The 25,954-nt window shown below is 41.9% G+C and overlaps 1 protein-coding gene across 1 annotated transcript in view; it reads right to left on the bottom strand.

Moving 5' to 3' along the window:
* The window catches only part of PRKAR2A (protein kinase cAMP-dependent type II regulatory subunit alpha), a 114,383-nt gene extending 89,888 nt beyond the window's left edge, over positions 1–24,495 (bottom strand). Inside the window, exon 1 of the mRNA XM_034775360.1 lies at positions 24,105–24,495. Coding sequence (XP_034631251.1) covers positions 24,105–24,357 — 253 coding nt within the window. The 5' untranslated portion in view covers positions 24,358–24,495. The remainder of the gene's footprint in view (positions 1–24,104) is intronic.
* Positions 24,496–25,954: the final 1,459 nt, after the last annotated feature.

Genomic DNA, 25,954 nt, shown 5'->3' with positions numbered 1-25,954 from the left:
CCAAACTACTGACTATATGGGGTAGCCATAAATGCAACACTACTCTCTCTCTCGCGGCCCAACAGAGTGGTGCTCTCATCTTGGAGGTCTGGCATTGCTACATTAAGGCTAGCTCACCACAGAGGGACGGAAGTGTCTCCTTCCTCACTGTGAAGTTATACAGTCACTGTTGCTTATCCCAGGTCTCAAGGACAATTCAGTCCCACTAGTCCGATTATGGCCCGGATCCAAAAACAGCATTCCATCTAGTGAACAAGTTAATCTCAAATACACACTGCCAGCTTTTCTGGAGGTCCCAGAGGATTAGTGATTATTGCAGCAAATTCTATATTTTATGCCAGAACATTCTCCACCTGAAAATTTATAGAAATTTGCCTGGGAATCATGCAGTTTGACATCTTCTTTCAATTTCCCTGGATAGCTCTCAAAAGCAACTGATACAGAGAGCTGTGCTAGCAACTGTGCAATAGGTCCCAAGCAAGCAACGCAACAAGAGCAAAGTACAGCGTAAGAAGTGGTTCAATTCTCTAGAGTTAACACAACCTTTGGGCATGCCTACACTATGACGGTATACCTATGGTGTTGTAGCTGTGCCACTGGAGCACCGTAGCATAGACTCTTCCTACACTTATGGAAGAGGTTCTTCTGTCTATATAAAGAACAGGCGTACTTGTGAAACTGCATTATTGATTACTATTAAACTTTTACCAGAAACCAAATATTACGGCTGAAAATACTACTTTCATTAAGTAGTCTGTATTTAAAGGGAATTCACAGTTTGTTCTGCAGTAGCACACATTAATATTTGGAAGATGCCTGCAATGTGCAGTCCTTAATTAGAATCATGTCACAGCTACCATCATGTAGCACAGTGAATGTAAATGCTGGATATCTGCACTTGGCAGCTGCTTGGCAGGCTTTATAATAAGAAATCTTACTGAAAATTGATAGTGTCTTTAAATAATGTAATACAAGGGTATAGACAGTATTTTGAAAATCAAATACTTAATATCCTGCAGCAGTCTTCCAATCCATCCACATCTGATATACTGTTTACCCATCAATTTGGGCTACTTAACAGCTGGTAACAGGATTTATATTCAGCCATCATTTTCAAAGAGAGCAGCCTAATAAGTTAATGTAACATGACAACATAGCTTCCACTGGGGAAAACATCTAATATATAACTTCTAATCAAAGTTTTGGGGACCAGGCTAGATGGACAAATAGAGTGTGATTGAAATTACATTGTCAAGCTTGAGACAATAAAAAGTGAATATACTGCATATCAAAACACGTAAAAGCAGTGAACAACAGAAAAGGTCAGTCTCAACGAACAAGCGAGCATGGATAGAACAGACCAGGTCTCGTGTCACACAAGTCATTCTAAACATGAATAATGATACATCTAGTCATCCTTAAAACAATGAGTTAGTAGTAGTTTCAGGTACCCAAGTCCCTCTGCCTATTCATGGTTTTACATAATTGCATTTTCCTAGGGTTTAAAGCATTGTTCTCTCCTTTTACTAGATGGAAGGCTCTCACAAACAGGGCAAAGTGACTAACCACCAGCATGGGGGGAGGGGGCAGTGAAACTGAGTGTACATAAAATGCTGTCAAATAAGCACTAAATAAGCTAAAAACAAAAATCTTTATAAATATATATCACAATCTTAGGTAAAAATGCATTTACACACATGTATATTTTTAAAAAAAAGACACACTGATTTCACAAATATATTTTTCTTGCATGATTCACTTGCTCTATTGTTTTTCCATAGTAGCAGAACACTACACAAACCCTCTCAGACAAAAGTTAACAGAGAACGGCAAAACAGCTGCTCATTGGGAGGTAAAAGTGGCATTACAAGAAGGATAAGAAGCAGTGTTGTCTAGATAGTTTAGAACAGGAGACAGAGTCAGGATCCAACTCTATTCCCAACACTGTAGCTGTCTTAGGGCTGGTCTACACTTAGTCCGGACTTCGGACTAAGGTACGCAAATTCAGCTACGTTAATAACGTAGCTGAATTCGAAGTACCTTAGTCCGGACTTACCGCGGTCCAGACGCGGCCGGAAGTCTCCCCCCGTCGACGCCGCATACTCCTCTCGGCGAGCTGGAGTACCGGCGTCGATTGTGAGCACTTCCGGGATCGATCCGGGATCGATTTATCGCGTCTTAACCAGACGCGATAAATCGATCCCAGAACATCGATGGCGTGCCTCCGGACCAGCCGGTAAGTGTAGACTAGGCCTTAGACAGTGAAGTTAGGCAAGTTCCAGATTCTGTACCTTCAGCTTTTCCATTAAAAAGTATACAATAATTAGGGCCCTACCAAATTCACAGTCCATTTTGGTCAATTTCATGGTCATAGTATTTTTAAAATCATAAATCGCATGATTTCAGCCATTTAAATCTGAAATTTCATGGTGTTGTAATTTTAGGGGTCCTGACCCATAAAGGAGTTGGGGGGGGGGGCACGCAAAATTATTGTAGCGGGGGTGGGGGGAGTTGTGGTACTGCTACCCTTACTTCTGTGCTGTGCTTCTGAAGGTAGAATGCACTTTGGGTAAAAGTGGGTTTTAAGGAAAGGAAGGAGTGAGAGCAGCAGAATTATAACAATGCACTTCAAAAAGAGCAGACTTTAACAAAGTCAAAATACTAGCAGATAAGGTCCCATGGGAAGAAAATCTAAGGAGGTCAAGAGAGCTGGCAGTTTCTTAAGAAGACAGTATTAAATGCACAACAGCAAGCTATCCTGATGCAAAGGAAAGATAGCAAGAATAGTAAGAAGCGAATATGGATTCATCAGGAGTTCTTTAATGATCTGAAAATCAGAAAGGAATACTACAAAATGTGGAAACATGGGCAAATTGCTAAGGAGTACATAAGAACAGTGCAAGCACATAAACAAAATCAGAAAGTCTAACGCACAAAATGAGTTACACCGAGCAAGGGACATAAAAGGTAGTAAGAAGAGTGTTTACAAATATATCAGGAGCAAGAGATAGATAAAGGAAACCATAGGTTACCTTAGCAGAGAAGGAGAGCTAATAACGGACAGCTTCAAGCAACCTAAAGTGTTAAGTACTTATTTTTCATCAGTCTTCACCTTAAAGGTTAATGGTTACCAGATAGTCAACACAATTAATATTAATAATGGGGAAGAAACAAGCCAAAATAAGGAAAGAGCAAGTTTAAGAATATCTAGACAAATTAGATGTATTCAAATCATCATGGCCCGATGAAAGGGTACTTAAGGAACTAGCTGAAGCAACCTCAGAACTGTCAGGATTATCTTTGAGAATTCATGGAGACAGACAAGGACCCAGAGGACTGGAAAAGATCAAACATAGTACCTATCTTCCAAAAGGGGAACAAAGAGGACCTGAGCAATTCTCTTCCAGTCAGCCTAAATTCAATACCTGGAAAGACACTGGAACAAATTAAACAGTCACTATATAAGCACCTAAAGGATAATAGGGTTATAAGGAATAGCCAACATGGATTTGTCAGGAACAAATCATGCCAAATCAATCTAATTTCCTTCTTTGACAAGGTTACTGGCCTAGTGGAGGCGGAGGGGGGGGGGGGAACAACAGATGTGACTATCTTGATTTTAGTAAGGCTTTTGACAATCCTGCATATCATTCTCATAAACAAACTAAGGAATGTGATCTAGATTAAATTACTGTAAGGTGGGTGCGTACGGGTTGAAAGACCCAACTCTAAGAGTAGTTATCAATGGTTCGCTGTCAAACTGGGAGGACATTTCTAGCGGGGTTTCATAGGGGTCTGTCGTGGTCTGACATTCAATATCTTCATGAATTACTTGGATAATGGAGTGGAGAGTATGCTTATAAAATTTTCAGATGACACCAAGTCAGGAGGAATTGCTAGAACTTTGGAGGACAGGATTAGCATTCAAAACAACCTTGACAAATTAGAGAATTGGTCTGAAATCCATAAAATGAAATTCAATAAAGACAAGTGCAAAGTACTACACTTAAGAAGGGAAAATCAAATACACAACCTACAAAATGGGGAATAACTGACTAGGCAATAGTATTTCTGAAAATGCTACAGGAATTATAGTGGATGAAAAACTGAATGAGTCAAAAATGTGATGTAGTTGCAAAAAAGGTTAATATTCTGGGGTGTATTAATAGGAGCATCAAGTGTAAGATACAGGAAGTAATTGTCCTGCTCTACTTGGCACTGGAGAGGCCTCAGTTGGAGCACTGGGTCCAGTTCTGGGCACCACAATTTAAGAAAAATATAGACAAATTGGCAAGAGTCCAGGAGAGACCAACAAAGCAATAAAATAAGCTACTAGAGCCCCTTTTTTAAAAAATGCATAAACATACTTCCACAACTATTTATAGAAGGGTCTTATGGAATCCAGATATAAATTTGTTTTGGCAAATATTTAATATAAATAAATCTCTAAGTAATCGCTTAATATGGCTGATTTAAAATTTACAGACTCTAAAAATCCTTATTTGGGAAGTACTAAAGCTGTAATCTATAATGAAAGACTTTGTGTACCAGAAAAAAATTTAAAAAATTATGAGACAGTATACAAAAAAAATGGATTCAACTGAAAAACATTTCAATTTTATCATAAGCATTCCATTGAGATTATTTAAAAAATACATTGAGAAATTACCTTTTACATTTTTACTGCTAAGAATACACATGAACTCAAAAATTCAATACTTAATTAAAATGTATACAGATATGAAAATTAAGCATAATATTTTGATCTTCATGTGAAAGTGCTCGGCTGAAAACAGAGAACCCTCATTATGAAAATATGAAACAACTGGAGGTGTCACAGAAACTTTGTACTGTACATTTTCATAGGAATAGGAAGAAAGTACTGTCACGGAGTATTGGGGAACTCAGGGCCCTGCACCCCCGGCTTCCTGCGATTCACCATGACTCTCAGCCAGCCAGTAAAGCAGAAGGTTTATTTGGATGACAGGAATACAGTCCAAGACAGGTCTTGCAGGCACAGACAACAGGGCCCCCCTCAGTTAGGTCCAGCTTGGGGTCCCAGGGCATGCCAGCCCAGCCCCTTTGGGGGGTCAGAGCCATCTCTGCCTCCCAGCCATCTCTCCAGCCTGCTTCCAGCACTCTGCTTTCAGCGACCCCTCCCACAGCCTTTGTTCAGTTTCCCGGGCCCCGGAGTCACCTGACCTCCCACCCCCTCCTGGGTTCTCATGTTACAAGCTCAGGTATGTTCCCTCGGGCCGACTCCCATCCCCCAATGCAGACCATCCTAGTCACACTCCCCTGTCAGCATTCCCACACCCCAGCAAGAACAGTCCCAGTTCGTCACAAGTACCTCCACTCCTATAAAGTTACGATTGTATAAGCTGGTGGGCTAACTCACCAGCTCAGGAATGAACCATGCCATGCCAGAGTCTGTTTCAGGCCCTGGCCTCAGGGTACAATTATTCATACACAAAACATTCATGAAGTAACATAAAACAAAACAGGTTGCAGTACCTTTCTCCTTGTTTCTCTCAGCCCCTGAAAGAGGACACACCACTTCCTTCAATCCCCTGCTGAGTCATATTATTTTTATTTATTATTTGTATTACCATAGCACCTACCAGGCAGCCCTTAATCCCTTCGGAGCAGTTTGACCCTGTCGCTGTCTGTAACAGGTCACTTGTATACATTTGTATACACCCTGCTTGGAAATGGCCATGCAAATTCAGCAAATGTATTTTTCCATTAAAACCCAATTTCATAGCTTCTAATGACTGATCCAATATTGCAATCTATTAAAAGACTTTCATGATGGTAACTTCACCCTTTTAATTTGCACCAGTATGATAGACATTTTAGATATGTACAAATACAGTCTCTGCTCTGAACAGTTTACAATGCAGGAGACGGATGAAGCATGGTAAAGGGATTCATCAAGCCAAGCAAAATGGCAGGGGTGAATTTTGCAGACACTTTGTTAGTTCCAAGGGACCTTTGTGGAGCGAGGGGTTAGTTTTTCCTCCATCCAATCTTGTTCACATTACTTAGAGGGAAGTCCCGCTTTTTTATAGGTGGACCACACCGTTGTCTCATGGATATGTCCCTCCCATCTGTTATCACATGGACCACTGCCTCTCTCAATTGCAATAGCATAACATTCATGGGAGAGCTAAAGCAGTTGCTTACCAGGAAAAAATATTAAGAAAAATGTATAATTTTAGCTGTTTTAGCATTTTGTTCCTTGAAAAAAAAAAGTGAACCACAGCAACTCTCCCTCCCATTTGAGAACAGACCAAATGGAAGTGGGGAGAGCCAGCAACAAGTGACTTGCCACGAACCACAGTCTGGGAACCTCTGATTTACACACCAGTAATACAGTATCTAGAGCTTATGTCACTGGATTACTCAACCATTTACTAATTTACAGTGCAATTTTACTAATTTACACTAGTGACAGAAAACCATTGCAAATTAGCAAAATCAGAAACATAATAAAAAAGCAAGGATAATACAGCACCAGGCTAACTTTGTTCATTTTGACAATTAAAACTGAATTATAATTTAGAATATGTTATAATGCAGTAAAATGTTCTATCATACAGTTGTAAAAATAATGAAGTCTTAGAAATAAAATAGTTCACTACAGACTATTAAATATTTGATAAATGGGGAGAAATACAGAGGTGATGTATTAGAGTTCACTGCAAAAGACCATGTTCAAGAACAAAGGTGAGAATAAAGGATCTGACATTCTGAGAGAGGAAACTTCTAAAATAGATTCAGGTCTTTATACACAATGTGCCTTGAAACCATATATACTGAATTACTGATAAATTTGTAAGTGGCTGTACTGATACCATGCTCATTTCAGTACAAGACAGAAATAGTTCTAAGAGGAACCAAACTATTTCCCCGATTTTGTGAAAATACAGAAGTTTAAATTTGTCTAATAGAAAGTATAGGTAAACTATAAACTTCATGCGAAAAACTAAGCTGTCATGGCATACGAGGGAAGGTCCTCTCATGGATCAGTAGCTGGTTAAAAGATAGGAAACAAAGGGTAGGAATAAATGGTCAGTTTTCAGAATCATCATGTTCCCATTACACCTCTGGTGTTTAGGGCAGCGACGAAGCTCCTCCACTCCTATCCGTTTCTGGCAAGTCTTTCAATGGCTCCCCAGCTGTGCCCCAGGTTTTTCAGCTGGGTTTCCACAGCTCTTTGCCATGTTGTTTTCAGGCGGCCTCATTTCTGTTTGCCTTCAAGTGTCCATCTTATTGCTACTCTAGTGATGGAATCAGTTTCCATCCGAAGCACATGGCCAATCCAATGCTTCCTGGCAATGATGGAGCTCATATCCTCCTGGCTGCACTGTGTCAATAGATCTTGGTTTGAGATTGTTCTGGGCCAAAAGATACGGAGGATTTTTCTGAGATAGGCTGTATGCAATGAAGACAGTTTGAATATGTCATACTTTCTCATTCCCCAGCATTCTGCACTATAAAGTAATGTTGAAAGTACACAGCTCTGATAAATCTTGAATTTGGTTTTGGTGTTATATTTTGATGATTTCCAGACAGTATTTAAGCTCCTGAAGGTGCCCCTGGCTTTACTGATTTTGTTCTGGATGTCCTGGCTTGTTCCACCATCCTGGCTGATGGTGCTGCTCAAGTATGTGAATGTTTCTACATTGATAAGAACATGATTCTCTATCCGTACTGGTGATGGTGAGGCAATATTAAAAGTCATGATATCTGTCTTATTACGATTGATTTTCAGTCCAATTTGTTGGCTGAATGTGTTGAGTTAAGTTGTTTTTTCTTGTAATAGGAGAGCGACATCATCTGCAAAGTCCAGGTCTTCCAGGGATGAGAAGGGTGTCCATTTAATGCCTCTTGGCATGTCTCCTGTTGTACGCTGCATTACCCAGTCGATGGCAATGTTAGAGAGGATTGCAGACGTGATACACCCCGATGTACTCCTGTTTTGACTTCAAAACTGAGCTCACTGTAATCAACACTACATGTAAAGTTGAAATAAAAGCTTTTGATGATGTTCATTATATGGAGAGGGATTCCATATGCCCATAGAATGTGCCATAGGCTGGTCCTGTGAATATTATCAAAAGCCTTCTCAAAGTCTATGAAGTTTATGTAGAGCTGCTGTTTCCATTCTAAGCACTGTTCTATTATGTTTCGTAGAGTGAAGATCTGGTCTGTGCATCCACACCCTTTCCGAAAACCGGCTTGCTCTTTTCTGAGAACGCTATCAACTGCCTCTGATATACGCTGAACTATGATCTTACACAATACTTTGCTTGGCACATATGAGCGTGTGATACCACACCTGTGATACCACGCCAGTTATTCCAATCACAGAGAGTTCCTTTCTTTAGTATCTTCATTATAACACCATTGGTCCACTCATTTGGCACTTTTTCCCTTTCCAAGATTGATGTAAACAGAGGGGCCAGGACAGATGCTGCTAACTCAGGATTTACCTTGAACAATTCTGCATTTAAGTTGTCCTTGCCAAGAGCTTTCCCATTTTTTAAGGATTTGATGGCTTGAATGATCTCTTCCTTAGTTGGGGTGTCTGTGTTGATATCAATATCTTCTTCTGCCTCTGAATGTTTGGAATCATTAAGAAAGGGCTAGATAATAAGACAGAAAATATCATATTGCCTCTATATAAATCCATGGTATGCCCACATCTTGAATACTGCATGCAGATGTGGTCGCCCCATCTCAAACAAGATATATTGGACTTGGAAAAAGTTCAGAAAAGGCAACAAAAATGATTAGGGGTATGGAATGGCTTCTGTATGAGGAGAGATTAATAAGACTGGGACTTTTCAGTTTAGAAAAGAGACTGCTAAGGGGAGATATGATTGAGGTCTATAAAATCATGACTGGTGCAGAGAAAGTAGATAAGGAAGTGTTGTTTACTACTTCTCATAACAAGAACTAGGGGTCACTAAATGTTTTAAACCTGCTGTCTATTAATTTCAAACAGAAGGAAGTATTTATTCACACAACGCACAGTTAATCTGTGGAACTCTTTGCCAGGGGATGTTGTGAAGGCTAAGACTACAACAGGGTTCAAAAAAGAACTACATAAATTCATGGATGATAGATCCATCTAATAGCTACTAGCCAGGATGGGCAGGGATGGTGTCCCTAGCCTCTATTTGGTAGAAGCTGGGAATGGGCAACGGGGATGGATCACTTGATGATTACCTAATCTGTTCATTCCCTCTGGGGCACCTGGCATTGGCCACAGTCGGAAGACAGGATACTGGACTAGATGGACCTTTGGTCTGACCCAGTATGGCCTCTCTTATGTTCATTTGGCAATTATTTTCTACCATTCTCATTGAATGGTAAGAGTGAACAGCTTCTAAAAATTTTGATTTAGTCCAAACTTCCATATCATTAGATGAATTTAAAGGCAAACATTCATGACAAAAACTGAATATATTTACCATTTAGATGGGAACGGTTATGGGAAATAAACTGTATAAAAATTATAAATTTAAAGATCTATGTTGTCCATTGTCATGGAAAATTCAAATAATTTAGAAACTAATTCCAGCTTTTTTTTTTTTAATAAAAGCTTAAGGCTATGTATTATTCCTTACATAGTCACATTGGATATGTTTCTCAAATGCTGCAACTAGTTCTCAGTATTGATAGTAGTGGAAGAGTTGACCATACTCAGGCTTTTGTACATTTTGTCTGTGCCCATTTTGCTTCTCTCTTACAGCTAAAAAGGCCTGAAAGATATTAAATATGCTTTGTTTTCTGTTGTTGTATTTACACTAGAAATACCAGGTTTTGACTTCTCCACATTTGCTGGAGGACTAGTAGAATTATTACTCTTATTATTACTTATTATTTTGAAGGCTCCTATCTCCATGATATTCAAGTGCCAACATCATAAGAGACAAATTTGAGCAATTTAGAGATAAAGGTGTTTTAAACAGACTCTTTAGAGCTTGTTATCAATACTTATTTAACCCAAACATTTGGTGAACATGTGGGGAAAAAAGCTCTCTGTGAAAGCTGAAAGAGCCCTCACCCATTCAAACTGAGGGTTCACAAAGCTGCACTCTAGTTCTCAGTTCCCAGGAATCCCCCATTAAAGGCACAGGAGACGAGACTTGGTATTACTAATATTTCTAAGAGAAAAAGCAGACAGTTTCTTTGTTGTTGTTGAAGTCCTTTTTATAAACTGAGAACAGGCAGAAAGGGCAGAATGACTGATTTCTCCTTTACAAGTCACCTTCAAAGCAGACTCAGTCACCTTTGTTTCAGAGTAAAGAAAAATGCTGATCAAGACACTTCCATACTCTCAAGTGGAAAAAAAAAAAAGAAAAAATGTTCTGTATTAGAGTTTATTGCTTTTAAATATACCCTCAGTAAAACACTTCTGAGAAACTTTGCTTTGGTGTTCTACTTGGCTCAGCAACCATTTATTGCTTTATACTGAGTACTACAAATCAATGGGGATTTATCCCTGAATAATTGATTTTGTGCAGAAAGATCAAAGCAGCCGCTGAAATCTTCACCTTTGGAGGTGCACTATAAAAGTTATCAGAAATGTATGTCATACTATTTTAATGGCAGCGGTGCAACCTACTGTAAGGTACAAATTCCAGATTAGCTCATTGTTACTAAAAACATCATCATTGCCATGTACAAATCTTACCCATAAGAAAAATATATATTTTGCCTAGTAAATGCAACATCAAGCCACTGTTACAGAGCAACTTGCAGCACACAGTACACATTACAAGTCTGTTTTAATGCTAAGATAAATGTTAACTCCTCATAGATTTTACAAACAAAAGCTTATACAGGTCCTGAGAAAAAAGAATTAGTGTACAGAAGTAAACACATATCCCAGGAATTGCACCCTCACATTACTATCCGCAATTAAACCACAAAGTACTATATCCATAGTAATCAAAAGCTTCCAACAGTGAGAAATAAGGCTGACTTCAGTGAGACTCCACAAGGGACTACTCATGTGGAGCAAAATGCAAGATTGGAGGCCTATGTAATTAGGGAATGTTGACCCTCATTTGAACAACAGTCTAATTATCCTATATCAGAGATAACCCATATTTAAATCCAATTAAAAAATGGTATATACATGAAATTGCAGAAGTATTTAATCAAAATATTACTCAAGCATTCAGAAACTGATCTAATCAAAATCCACGTAATCAGAGATAAGATGGACTTACAAAGATTTAGCCCCTTAAAACAGGGATTTAGGAATCTGTCTTTTTTTTTTTTTGCAAAAATAAATGACAAACTAAAACCATGAGTGTGATATTTTTTTTTTTTTTAAGAGGCATCCCTACAGCCTCCACTACTGTAGGATCCAAGAGACTTACAAACATTGATGAATTGACACAAGTAGGCTGATCAAAGCATCGGACTGGAGAGAGGTTACCAGTGGAGTTCATCAAGGATCAGTCCTGGGACCAATCTTATTGAATATTTTTATTAATCACCCTGGCACAAAGAGGAGGAGTGTGCTAATTAAATTTGTTGCGGATACAAAGTTGGGAGGCACCGTCCATACAGAGAAGAACCAGAATATTATACAGCAACATCTGGGTGACCTTGAAGATGGGAGTAACAGAAAAACTGGAGAGCTTCAGCAGTACAAAGTATAAGGTCATGAACTTAGGGTCTAAAAAGAATTTCTGCTATAAGCTGGGGGCTCATCAGCTGGAAGCAACAGAAGAGGAGAGAGACTTGAGTGTGCTGGTCAATCACAGGATTATTCTGAGCCACCAATGTGATGAGGCTGTGAAAAAAGCAAATGTAGGATGCATTACACAAGACATTTCCAGCAGAGATAGCGAAGTAATAATGGCATTGTACAAGGTACTGGTAAGATCTCCTTTGGAATGCTGTATACAATTCTGGTCACCCATGTTCCAATTAGAATTAATCTTTCTTGAACAGGTGCACAAAAGAGCAATTAGGATGGTCAGGATAACTGAGTGCCTATGTTAGGAGAGGAGACTGGAAGAGCTTGGCTTGTTTGACCTAGCAAAAAGCAGGCTGAACAGGTATATAATTGTTCTCTATAAATACACCAAGCACCAGAAAGGGTAAAGAGCTATTCAAGCTAAAGAACAATGCTGGCTCAAGAACAAATGGGTATAACTGTCCATGAACAAATTCAGGTTGGAAATTAAATGAAGGTTTCTACTCATCAGAGAGCGAGGGTCTGAAACAGCCTCCCAAGAGGAGTTGTGGGGGCAAAACACTTCATTCGTTTTAAGAGCTGGTAAATGTAGGAGTGCAACAGTAAGACCAAGTTGCTTCTGATTGTGGGGCACAGGATCCACAGCTCTGAGGCTCACTTCTGGTTTGTGTTTTACATTCCTTAAAACTCATGTCTCAGGACTTTAGCCGGCCACCCGCAGGAGTTGGAAAAGGAATTTTATTTTCCTCCTGCACCTCCAATGTTTTTTTTTGGAGGGGGAGGGTCAGAGAGGGGTAGGGGTTGGTCTCTTCCATTGAAGCATCAGAGAATGTCGTGGCTAGAGGTGGAACACTGGATGGGGTGGGGCTCTGAAGTGGCACCGACCATTCTCTCTCAGGTGCTTGGATGACTGGTTCTTGCTCACATTTCCAGAGTCTAAAGCATCACCATATGTGGAGTTGAGAAAGAATTTTCCCCCAGACCAGATTGGCAGTGACTTGGGGGGGAGGGTGTCATTTTCCTCTGCACCAGGTGGATGCAAGTCACTTGCCAGGATTCTCTGGGTATCTCAATCATTTTCATGCCATTTCAGGGGCCAGGGCATTGGTGCACTTCAGTCCCTCCTATTTTATCCCTGTGGCACATAACAGCCTAGTCTTTAGTGGGCTGTGATGTTTTGGTCTGATTTTGATTGTTGGGTTTAGGGTGTCAGTGGCCTGTGACATAAAGGAGATCACTGGATCATCTGGTGGTTCCTTCTGGCCTTAAACTCTGTCAAGTCTTAGGATTCTCCAGAATGGTAAATTCCAAAGCTGAAAAAAACCCTGCATCAAAACTTAAAAGTGCTATTCAGCTCAAATAATTTGCAGCAGAGCCTTGACATGAAGTTTAGGGATGGAACACCCTCTTCTCTTTCAAACTATTCAACAAATGAGTATTAGCCAGAAAAACACCCTGGACATAGTGCCATCCTTTGAGGGAACGCCAGACTGTCTGACACATAGGTCTAAGAACGAAAAATAAGATAAGACAAAATTTTCCCTCTCAGTCCCCTCCATCTGCTTGTCTTCACAGTGGGATGCAGAAGTTAGTAAATCTTCCCTAGAGAGGGAAGAATAATTCAGTTTACCCATGTAGAATTGCACCCTGACCGTAACATCTGTGACAACCTACCACCGAACACTGCATCAGCTGAGGGAAGGATGTCAGCTTGACAAAATGACTGAGTTTATATATATTTTCTTTTAGGTCTCTCTCTTGCAAGACTTCACAAGGACTCAGTATGCACAGATCTTTAAGCAGAATTGACACTTTGGGATTAGTGTCTCCTTACTGCCCTTTTGTGATGCCCATTGGATGGATCTTGTATAATATTCCTCAGAAATACTCACTACCTACCTCCCAAAACTACGTCTTTGCCTTCTTCGTAAGTCATCTGTTACACTGCTAAGAGCATTCTGAGACGACACATCGTGCTTCGCACCTTGCCATTTTTGTAGAATTGGTGGTACTTGTGAAAATTTCAGAAAATAAACTAGAAGAGATAAGCCAAAATAGCATAACTCTACAAACCTCATGTCTATTTGATTGACATTCATATTTATTAATTTAGTCACTGGAAGCAATCAAAGCTGGGGTGCATTTGTGTAGCTATAAAGTTAAGTTACAGTTCCCACCATAAAATTTTTTCAAGGGATTATCATTCAGATGTAAACACTAGCTCTTTATATAAACAAGTTTGTTGTAAAGAGCACTGCAGTAATCCTTCATATAAACCCATTTAGCTTTCAGATTGATCCCAGAAGATTTTTATCTACTGTATTAATCCCACTGCAGCACTAAACGTATATGTTAAAATTCTTTATAAAACTTGATAAATATTAGTAAGCACATGCAGGACACTGCACTTTTAATGGATGAAACTGAGTTAGGAATTTTTTATTCTAAAATGTTCAGCATTAATAAATAATATATTTTTAGCATGTTTGTTCCTGAAGAATTCCAAAGCATTTCACGAACTATATACAAAATTACTTCACCTCATCTGTAGCCACTTTCTTAGCAGCACAAAGCAACAATTTACAAGCGCTTAATAAAGAATACTGTATCCCACTGAAAATACAGGGGGGTTGAAAAGAGAGAACGTGGTTACCAAACTGGGGAAGACTAGGTTAACACCCAAACTGGTGTCCCTAGCCTCTGTTTCCCAGAAGCTGGGAATGGGCAACAGGGGATGGATCACTTGATTATTACTTGTTCTGTTCATTTCCTCCGGGGTACCTGGCATTGGCCACTGTTGGAAGACAGGACCTTTGGACTGACCCAGTGGCATGGCCGTTCTTCTAATATATGCTAGATTTTTGTCTTTTCTCCCTCCCATTCCCCATGTCTCTAGTCTGTAATCCTCCCCTCTCCCCCGAGATTTTTTTCATTCTTTTTTTATGATGTGTACAGACCTTAACTACTTGTTCTTGTTGTTTTACGAGAAGGGTAAAAGGTCTGGGAAAGGTTTTTTACATTAGAAATTGAGGGTTTTTCTACCCTAGAAGACTGTGGTGATTGTACTACAGCAGAGGTCAGCAACGTTTGGCACGCGGCTCGCCAGGGTAAGCACCCTGGCGGGCTGGGCCAGTTTATTTACCTGCTGACGCGGCAGGTTCGGCCGATCACGGCCCCCATTGGCCGCGGTTCGCCGTCCCAGGACAATGGGGGCGGCGGGAAGCCGCGGCCAGCACATCCCTCGACCACACTGCTTCTCGCCGCCCCCATTGGCCCGGGACAGCGAACCACGGCGAGTAGGGGCCGCGATCGGCCGAACCTACCAGGTCAGCAGGTAAATAAACTGCTCCGGCCCGCCAGGGTGCTTACCCTGGCGAGCCGTGTACCAAACGTTGCAGACCCCTGTACTACAGGTTGAACCTCTCTAGTCTGCACAATTTTATGTTTTTTTATGCTTTATCTACTTATTTCCTTGTGCCAACACAGTAAAATTGTGTAACAATACTAACACTTTGTTATGAAGAGAGACGGTAAGCCTTGGCTAGGCGGTATTGCAAGAGTTGTTCCATTTATTCACCTCAGCAAGATAAAAATAAAGAGAGACCCGCTCGCTACAATATTGACCTTCCATGGTTCGGCAAATTCTCTGGTTCGGCACTGGGCAGGTCCCAAGGGTGCTGGACTAGAGAGGTTCAACCTGTACTAGTGAAATGGTACTAAAAGTCATGAATGAAAAATGAGCAAATGTAAGAGAAGTTTTTAGTCAAACTATTTGAAATTCTGTTTTTTGTTTTGTTAACACCTATTAAATTCAATTACTAAAACTTTGAAGAAAAGACATCCTTCTTAAAGATTCAACATCCCTGTCCCTCTGATTAAGGTCTGAGAGCTAATATACACCCTCCGTGACATCCAGAAGGTTCTCCCACATAGGGAAGACCGGAGCTCACATTCTTGAGGTTAAAAAATAAATGCCACCTTTTTTGTTTTTGACAAATACTCTTTAGGGTGTCTTTATAAATCACAAAGCAGCAAAAGAGGAAACGATTCCAGTTTTTAAAAATCTTTTGCAAGAGCTTTTGGCCTGCACTGGTTAGTCAGCTCACTATCAAAACATTTTTAGAGGTGGAACATTAGAATTCCTACCTGTGCTGAAAAACCTTTGGGCTTCTCCTACAATAATAGTATGATTAAAAACAATTTCTCTCTTTTTATATTAGTGTTCTAGCTTACTCTAGCAAGACATCAATTGGCAATTTTATAAAGAGCTGATTAGTAGTTTATCTTTTCCCGGTATGGTTGATATTGAAGACTCTTGAGCTAACCTTAGAAATTATTTCTTAGAGATTAAGAGACTTTGTAGTTTAGTAAAACAAATGTTGTGCTGCCTCTTACAAGCCACTGTTGTCAGCTGTTCTTATTAATAGGATTAGAGGTTAAGGCAGATTTATGGACATGCAAAACAAACAATGTGGCATCTTAGCCCTTCATGCTCAGCAACTCTAACTGTTTATTAAAGCAAGCCAATCCTGAATGAAATCAAGTGGTTTTGGACACCAGGTTAACTCTGCAAAAAGAAGAGGAGTACTTGTGGCACCTTAGAGACTAATAAATTTATTCGAGCATAAGCTTTTGTGGGCTACAGCCCACTTCTTCAGATGCATAGAATGGAACATAAAGTAAGGAGATATATATACATACAGAACATGAAAAGGCGGAAGTAGCCATATCAACTCTAAGAGGCTAATTAATTAAGATGAGCTATTATCAGAAGGAGAAAAAAAAACTTTTGTAGTGATAATCAAGATGGCCCATTTCAGACAGTTGACAAGAGGTGCGAGGATACTTAACATGGAGAAATAGATTCTATCTGTGTAATGACTCAGCCATTCCCACTCTCTATTCAATCCTAAGTTAATGGTATCTAGTTTGCATATTAATTCAAGTTCAGCAGTTTCTCACTGGAGTCTGTTTTTGAAGCTTTTCTGTTGCAAAATTGCCACCTTTAAGTCTGTTACTGAGTGACCAGATTTCAGAGTAGCAGCCGTGTTAGTCTGTATCCGCAAAAAGAACAGGAGTACTCCTGTTCTTTTTGAGTGACCAGAGAGGTTGAAGTGTTCCCCTACTGGTTTTTGAATGTTATGATTCCTGATGTCAGATTTGTGTCCATTTATTCTTTTGCGTAGAGACTGTCCGGTTTGGCCAACGTACATGGCAGTGGGACATAACTGGCACATGATGGCATATATCACATTGGTAGATGTGCAGGTGAACGAGCCCCTGATGGTATGGCTGATGTGATTAGGTCCTATGATGGTGTGACTTGGAATAGATATGTGGACAGAGTTGGCATCGGGCTTTGTTGCAAGGTTAACTCTGTGAAGGCATTAGTGTCTGCCACATATCACCTGTGTTGGGATCATCTGATATCATCAATCTTTACTCACTCTTGTTTTAATCTTGCCAATTCTCAGCTCCATAGGCTTTTAAAGAATCTTTTTGTTAAGTACCGGTAGGTTCACAGTAATGTAAAAAAATACATTACATAAACTTTAGTCCAGCCTCATAAAACTGCCATGAATAACTAGCCCATATTCAAGATCTAAAAGATTACTCACCACAGGCAACCAAGTTTTACAAAGTTGCTTTAGGCTAATTCTGCAACTGTTCCAGTTGATAGCACTTTTGACAAGACTCACCATTTAAAAAACGCACTGCTTGCATTCATGTCACTGACAGCATTAGTTTATTTGCACAACTGGTCCTGGACACATTTTCCTAATACATAAGGTTCCAAAAAGAGCTCTGAGTAACTCGAAAGCTTGTCTTTCGCCAACAGAAGCTGGGCCAATAAAAGATATTACCTCACCCACCTTGTCTCTCTAGTATCCTGGGACCAACTGCAAGCAGAAATGAAAGAATGATGGCTGGGGAGCTGATTAAAGATTTCATTATTGCTTGGGACCAGCAGGCAGATTGTTCTTTATGTAAAGAAAGCTAAATATCCATTTTTTAAAAAGGTTCTGTTCTAAATGTCCCCTAACAAATATGCTAACCAAGGAGAAAAGAGGAAAGTAAAATATTAGCTTGCAAAACCTACATGGCAACAGTTGAGCAAAGAAAACTAAAACATCCCTGTTATACTCTAAAAATGCATGGGGTTGCGCTGTGGAAGATGACACTTTTCTTGGGCGTGAATAATCTTTCATTTGGTAGAGCTAGAGTATCTACATAGGCAATCTACTACTGACTTAGAGCCAATGCATACAGGGCAATAATTATAACACTAGGGCTGAAAAGGGTAAAATATGAAGATAGATAAAGGGAGGTGGGATTATTCTCATTGGAAAAGAGAGAATATAGTTGAAGCTTCCAAACATGCTAGTGTAGAAGAGATATCAATATATTAAACTAAAAAAAGTTGAGAAGCTTCAAAAATTAGGTTTCAATTAAAAAATGAGGAAACAAAGTAAATAGAGAATACAAGTGAAGTAATTTTGCACAAAGGACGTTAAACATAAAATAAGTTCCCAGGATGAGATGAGTCATCAAAAGAGACTATTAAGTTAATATAAATAAAAGCAAGGATTGTATTTGACTGAGATATGGTGAACAAAAAATGAATATGGGCTTAAAATAAAGCCAAACCAGTAGGCGCTTGGGATGGGGTCTGCTAGGCCTTCTCTGGCCGCTACTGGAGGTGTTGGAGCCCTGACATCCCCTTGCTCAAGGAAAACCCACTCAAGCCCAGGCTACCAGGATTTGGTCCTCCACAGGACTGGAAGGGCCAGGAGGAGACACTAACAAATCAGGAGCCAGCAGGCTAATTAAGAAGGCCTGGCTGCTTCTTCTCAGAGACAGTGCTGGCACAGAGGAAGAGCTCGTCAGTGCTAACTCAGAATCCCAGGACTAGGTCAGGGTCTTGCCGTCAAGCACTGCAATTAAGCACTTGCGTTTGAAGTTGTGTTTATTTAAAGGCACAAACAGCCAAATTCTGAGTGTGTTATTTTTACTTAACTGTTAAAACTGATGCTGAGCTTTTGGCATGGGCTATCCTGCTCCAGGCACGCACCCGTAGCTTTCAGACAGAGGTAGGGAGCAGCTGCAGTACCATGGTTGGCCCTGCAAAATGGGGCACTACAGAGCTGCCCCTGTGACAGCGCTGTTTATAAAATGTCTTATTGTAGGAGAGATTAGCATCTACTATCCACTGTATATTGCTTAGATTTGTATCAGAAATCTCAATTGTCCTATTAAGGTATCAACATTTTGTATCTGAAGTTTGACTTAGTTTACAAGAGAGATTTTTTTTCCCCCAGCAGAAGGCTAAAGTAAATGTGAGTTCTCCCAATAGTGTAAAATTAGAACTGTATTGCAAATCTGATCAAATTTAAACTTTGTATTAATTCATCAAGCCATTTATCCAGATCTAGAAAAAAACAACCAACTCTAACTCACAACAATAAAGATGGTTCTTTGCTCTTTTGTGACTAGAGCAATTGCAGAATAAGGCAGGGTTATTGGTTTTTAGTTTGGTCTTTTTTGGTGGTTTTTTGTTGCTGTTGTTTAAAGATTTTAATATTAGGTAAATTCCAGCACATTACTGACTTATATTCAATTTGAGTCCATTATAACCTCTGGATCCTTTTCAACTGTATTACCGCCTAGACAGTTATTCCCCATTTTGTAACTGTGTATTTGATTGTTCCTTCTGAAGTGTAGTACTTAGCACTTATCTTTATTGAATTTCATGTTGTTGATTTCAAACTAATTCTCTAATTTGTCATGGTCATGTTGAATTCCAATCCCATCCTCCAAAGTGCTTGCAACCCCTCCCAGTTTGGTGTTACCCACAGATCTTATAAGCATACTCTCCACTCCATTATCCAAGTAATTAACAAAGAGAATGAATAATACCAGACCCAGAAATGACCCCCTGTGGGACCACACTAGATACTCCCTCTCAGTGTGACAGCAAACCATTGATAACAACACTTGGAGTATGATCTTTCAACCCATTGTGCACCAACCTTAGAGTAATTTCATCTCAGCCACATTTCCCTACTTTGCATATTAAAACATCACAGGGGATTTTGTCAAAAGCCATACTAAAAATCAAGATATATCAAGTCTACAGCTTCCCTCCTCTCCACTAGGCCAGTAATCTTGTCAAAAAAAAAATACGTTGGTTTGACATGATTTGTTCTTGACAAATCCATGCTGGCTTTTATCCTCTAAGTGCTTACAAAGTGATTGTTTAATAATTTGTTCCAGTATCTTTCTAAGTATCAAAGTTCAGCTGATTGGTCTGTAATTCCCTGGGTCATCTTTGTTCCCCTTTTTAAAGACAAGCACTATGTTTGCCTTTCTCCGGTCCTGCGGGACTTAACCTGCCCTCCATGAATTCTCAAAGATAATTGCTAGCAGTTCTGATGTCGCTTCAGCTAGTTCCTTAAGTACCCTTAGATTAATTTCATCTGACCCTGCCGACTTAAATAGATATTTAGATATCTCAATATTCTAAGCTGTTTCTCTCTCTTTTGGCTTGTATTCCTTCCCCCTTTTTGCTAGCATTTTAATCAAACATTCCCTTTGCGTTGCTAAAGATTCTTGATACACCTTCATTAACATGTAAATGAAGATTCCCTAACTGTTGCATTGTTCGTATGAAGCATAATTCAATTGTGTAACAAAGGAAATACTGTACTAAGAATCAAATACAGATATGGAAAGAATAAAAGCTGGATAACACATCACACCTGACAAACAGACACACAGCCAAAGCTTTCATGTTATGTCCAAGAACCTGATTAGAACAAAAAGGAAATACACGGCTTATTACTATTTTCTTCATAGCCTAAACACAGGGCATGCCAGCCCATAACAATCACTAATCAAAAGTAAAGAGAATGAAAACCTCTATCCATTTCACATTAGCATACATAATTATCCAAATGTTCAAGCAGCAGAGTCCCCTTTCATCAGATTCAGTTTTTTTGTATTTGCTGATTGTATTCAAGAGTTTACCTATCAAAATTTCCTCTTGTACTAGATACATAATTTAACTAAATTCGACAGCACTGTATCTATCTATACTTATTTTAAATATTTTACATCCCCTAAGCTGGTCTCATCAATGCAAGGAAAATTTTAATATAACTCCATTAACACTAACAGGAGTTACCTTTATTTAAATCCTTCAGACTTAAATCTGTAGGAATTGGTTCTTGGATGCAAAGATGTTGTCTCATGTATAACCATTACTCTTTTACATATACATTATTCTTCTTGTTCAAGACCTGTTCTTCCTTAAACACTTCCAAAATATCTTATTTCTTTTTGGACTCTGAAAGCCACAGCTGGGTATAAAATAATATTGTGATTACAAAAAGTTAAGGCACATAGATGTTAGCTGCAACAACATCAAAGTAAAAGTAGTAGTTCTAGCACTAATGATTATTATTTATTGTGGTAGTGCCCATACATAATGTTCTTTACAAATAGGACGTTCATCTCTTGGACTGTTTTAGCATTACAACGTGCAATAGCACAAATAAGTTGCAAAATACGTGTAAAGAGCTTGCTGTAAAAAAAGAGTTATTTTACTTTTAACAGCCAAAAAAAAGCAAATTGGGGCTAACAGTACTATGCTTTGTGGCATTCCTTATTTCCAAAGATTTATGAAATATGGAGGTACTTGTTCATTTAGTGAATATGCTGCTAAATGTTAAAGCACTTTAATGTTAGAGGCTGTTATGTCACCAAAGAGAGCTCTGAAACAAACCCAAACTGAATTGCATTTGACAGCTTGAAGAGAACACATCAACAAGCACCAATACCCATTTGTTCTCCTCCTCCAAAATATTAAAATAATTAAATTGATGAAGACATTGCACTTGAGTTGCTCAAGTGAGTTGATTCAGTGTACCAAACTCCATAATCATAGAATATCAGGGTTGGAAGGGACCTCAGGAGGTCATCTAGTCCAACACCCTGCTCAAAGCAGGACCAATCCCCAGACAGATCTTTACCCCAGTTCCCTAAATGGCCCCCTCAAGGATTGAACTCACAAGCCTGGGTTTAGCAGGCCAGTGCTCAAACCACTGAGCTCTCTCCCCCACCCCAAAAACACAGAAAACAGATCTAGCCTACCTAGTACAGTACAGGAAAATAAAAGGCAACTCAGATTTTAAATGCGAACAGTATTAACAGATCTAACTATGTCAGTGTTTGCAAAGTAATTATTATTGACCATTAAAAGGACTACAAAGGCTCCAAAATTTATCCTTCACAGGTGGATTGAATGCTTGCTCTATTACCTGATATCACTTTATAGAAAATAACACTTTAAAAGGACTTGAAACTTTTGATTGCTTCCCCCCCCCCCCAAAAAAAAAAGGTGCTATGGTGCTTTAAAGATGGCATTTTGTAAACTTCTGATATTAAGCCAGGAAGCACTCTGTACAAGACCTAAAGCAGGTAAATTTTTACCTGCTCTTCCAATACGTAACTACCTTGTTTTTCACTGCAACAGTAGAGCAGAGCAGAGGATTCTTTCAGGGGGTAAACACTTAAAAAGTGTTCACTCTTGCCCTATACATGCTCAGGACAGGAATCAAAAAAAGCATACGAGCCTTCCCACCTCCACCAGGTGCACAGAGAAGGAAAGTTCCCCAGGGAAGAAAAAAGCATCAGATGCCCTAAACTAATTATGATTATTTAGGAAACTCAACTGCCCACACACTGTTGGGATGCTGATGTGGATGTATCCTATTACGTACACTGAGCTCAGCACCCACCACTACTACCCAAAAAAAACCCACATAAATGGAGAAAAGGATATTAGATGTTTAGAATTTTCAGCTTTTAATAATCCAGGTAATAAAGTTAGCAACAGATTTCAATTCTTCATAATAGTGTGTAATTTTAAATAAACAGAGAAAAACATCAAGCACCAAGTTCATACTCAAAATCAAGGGAAAACAGTTATGGTTGCAACTCTATCCTTAAATAACCATATTGTGGTAAGTATTGTAACGGCTGCACAAAAGCACATGAACTTACTTACATACTGCATACTCAGCAGTATGGACATTTCAATCTTTGATGGTTCCAGTCAGACCCTACAGTACCATTTTGACAGTTACTGGGTAGCTGCTTACAATTGACTACGTCCTCCAGGATAAAAAAAAAAAAAAAAACGAGGAGTCCTTGTGGCACCTTAGAGACTCACAAATTTATTTGGGATCTCTCTCTCGCAGTGGAATAAAGGCCTAACTTTGTACAGCAAATTGCCTTTTCAACTGCATATCTACTTGTTATGGGGCAGAACACTTCAGAACCCAAATATGTAGCTTCTCAATAGTATGGATAACAAAAGGCAAAGAAACACAGATAGAAAAGCCCAACAAAGGAAGCTAAGAAACAATTACTAGCAGACTCCACACCAATGCAAGCTCATGTCTGAAGGGACATAATGTGTGGGTTACAGCAGCCCTAGATTCCCTTCCCCCATTCAAACCACCCTGTCTTGTATTAATCTGCAGCTAAAATGACCCAGGATATTAGGGAGGGACGAGGACTGTTGAGGTTTTTGTTGTGGAATTCATGGAACAGATCTCTCAGTAACGAAAGATTGCAGGAGGATGAGTGGAGAACACACAGCCTGGGAAGAATGCTGACAGGCAAATAACCCTCTGACAGCCCCTAGCCCAGGGGTTCTCAAACTGGGGGTCAGGACCCCTCAGGGGGTTGTGAGGTTATTACATGAGGGATCGCAAGCTGTCAGCCTCCATCCCAAACCCGACTTTGCCTCCAGCAATCACAATGGTGTTAAATTAAAAACACTTCTTTACATATTGGTAAGGGGGGTCGCACACAGAGGCTTGTTATGTAAAAGGGGTCACCAGTACAAAAGTTTGAGAACCACTGCCCTAGCTAGGAAAAGGGGGACCCCGACAGTCCCCTGCCATCGTTCCTCTCCACTGTGCCTCATTTCCCGAGGGACGCACTCGCGGTCAGAGGATTACCAGCCTTACCGCCGTCAGTCGCTATTTCGCTTTGCCCATCACTGTCACCGCAAAAAGTCGGAAATAAGGAACCGCGCACCCGAGGAGAGCGTTTACACGGAGGGACCCAAGCCCAGACCACTTGCCTCTCCCCTTCCTGCCCCCACCTCCCGTTAGGGCTCTTGGGGGCACCGGAGCCTGGCAGGTGGAGCCGCACCCCCGTAGGGGGCGTCCCTCTCCTGCTGCCCCCATGCCCCCGCAGGACGGCTCCCGGTGCCCGCCCCCGCCCCGCCAGCCGCCCCCGGAGCCGGACTCCGCCCCGCCTGCCCCCCGCGCCCCCCAGCCCGCGCCGCCCTCCCGGCCCTTACGCTCGAAGTCGGAGTCGGAGTCCTCGTCGTCCCGCCCGGGCTCCTCCTCGCCGTTGGACTCGGTCTGCATGGGCTCCCCGTCGAAGTTGACCCCCTTGCGGGCCCCGGCGGCGGCCTCCTGGTCGCGGGCATCCCGCAGGCGGGTGAAGTAGTCGGCGGCGAAGCCCAGCAGGTCGGGCGGCCGGTGCCGCAGCACCTCCACCGTGTAGCCCTGCAGCAGCTCGGTCAGGCCCGGCGGGATCTCGATACTCATCGTGCCGGAGACTGGGGCCGCCTGCCCCGGCTGGTTCCGGCGGGCTCGGGGCCTCCCTCCTCAGGGCGCTCGCTGACTCCCGCCGCCGCTGTCACACAAGCCGCTCCGAACGGGAGCTACGCAACTGCGCATGCTCTGCGGGAGGCGCGGGGCGGAGCCCGATGGAGGAGCAGAGCTGCGCATGCGCTGGGGGTAAGACAGGTCGACCTGTCCAGAGGCGATACGGGTGAGGGTGCGCATGCGTCACAGTAGGGACACGCGCACAAGGCGCGTCCTCGGATCACAGAGCACTAAACCCGCCCTGTGGGAGGAAGGGGGAATACTGCGCATGCGCATAGTGTGGGTTCAATGGGGGGCACCACGCGTGCGCAGTAGAAGAACGCGGGACTCTGATGTGGTGTGAGCGACATTGAGAGGGGCTCTACTTGCAGTCCCGGCGAGAGCGGCCTGCCTCCCACTCCTGCCCCCGGCTATGCCCCCTCTGCTGGGGCACCGTGCTCTCCCGAGCGCCCCTCACCCCTCCGTGGGTCCCCCGGCCGCGACCCAGTCTCCGCGTCCTTCCGCAACGTGTGCGGGGGAAGAGAACCCCCTTCTCAGCCCTAGTGTCCATTGCCTGGGGCCCGAGCGCCCCAACGGCCTCGGGGGCGGGGCCGAGTCCCTCCTTTCCCCCCCCANGGGACGGGGGTGGGGGGGTAATAGAAGCCCATATAAAAAAAAGCCCCAAATATCAGGACTGTCTCTATAAAATCAGACCATCTGGTCACCCTCGTTGCACACATACCCCCACTGCCTCAGGGGGCAGGGCCAAGTCCCAGCTTTGCACACATACCCCAACTGCCTGGGGGGGCAGGGCCAAGTCCCAGCTTTGCATCCCCCCAACTGCCTTGGGGGATGGAGCTGAGTCCCTCCTTTGCACACACACCCCAACTGCCTTGGGCGCGGGGCCGAGTCCCTCTGTTGCACATATACCCCAACTGCCTTGAAGGAGGGGCTGAGTCCCTCCTTTGCACACACACCCCAACTGCCTTGGGGAAGGGGCTGAGTCCCTCCTTTGCACACACACACCCCAACTGCCTTGCGGGAGGGGCTGAGTTAGGGTTACCATTCGTCCGGATTTACCCGGACATGTCTTCCTTTTCGTGCTAAAAATAGCGTCCGGGGGGAATTTGTAAAGCACTCACAATGTCCGGGATTTCCCCCCTCCCCCGGCAGAGAAGAGCGAGCGGCTGGGAGGGCTGCAGGGAAGTCCCGGGCTGGACTCCGGAGCAGCTGGAGAGGAGCTCCGCCTCCCCCCTTCCCTGCATTCTGAGCAAGTGTCTCAGCACAAAGTGCAGCCCTCCCCTTTTGCAACTGGGAGCGGTTTCTGCCATGCAGCGTAGCAAAACGGGAGCGAGAGCACTTTGTGCTGATACAAGGGCAGCTCTCCCCTGCAGCCCGGTCCGGACCAGGGACCGGGTTTTGTTGTGCTGGGGAGCGCAGCCACGTGTCCGGCTCGGCTGGCACAGAGCCCAACACCCTGTTCTGAGCAGCAGGGTAAGGGGGGGCAGGAGAAGGGACAGGGAGGTTCTGGAGGGGGCAGTCAAGAAACGGGGGGGGG

Source organism: Trachemys scripta, chromosome 7, assembly GCF_013100865.1.
Source record: "Trachemys scripta elegans isolate TJP31775 chromosome 7, CAS_Tse_1.0, whole genome shotgun sequence".
NCBI lineage: Eukaryota > Metazoa > Chordata > Testudines > Emydidae > Trachemys > Trachemys scripta.
Note: the sequence above shows the minus strand (reverse complement) of the source record. Positions and strands in the feature narration are given on the sequence as shown.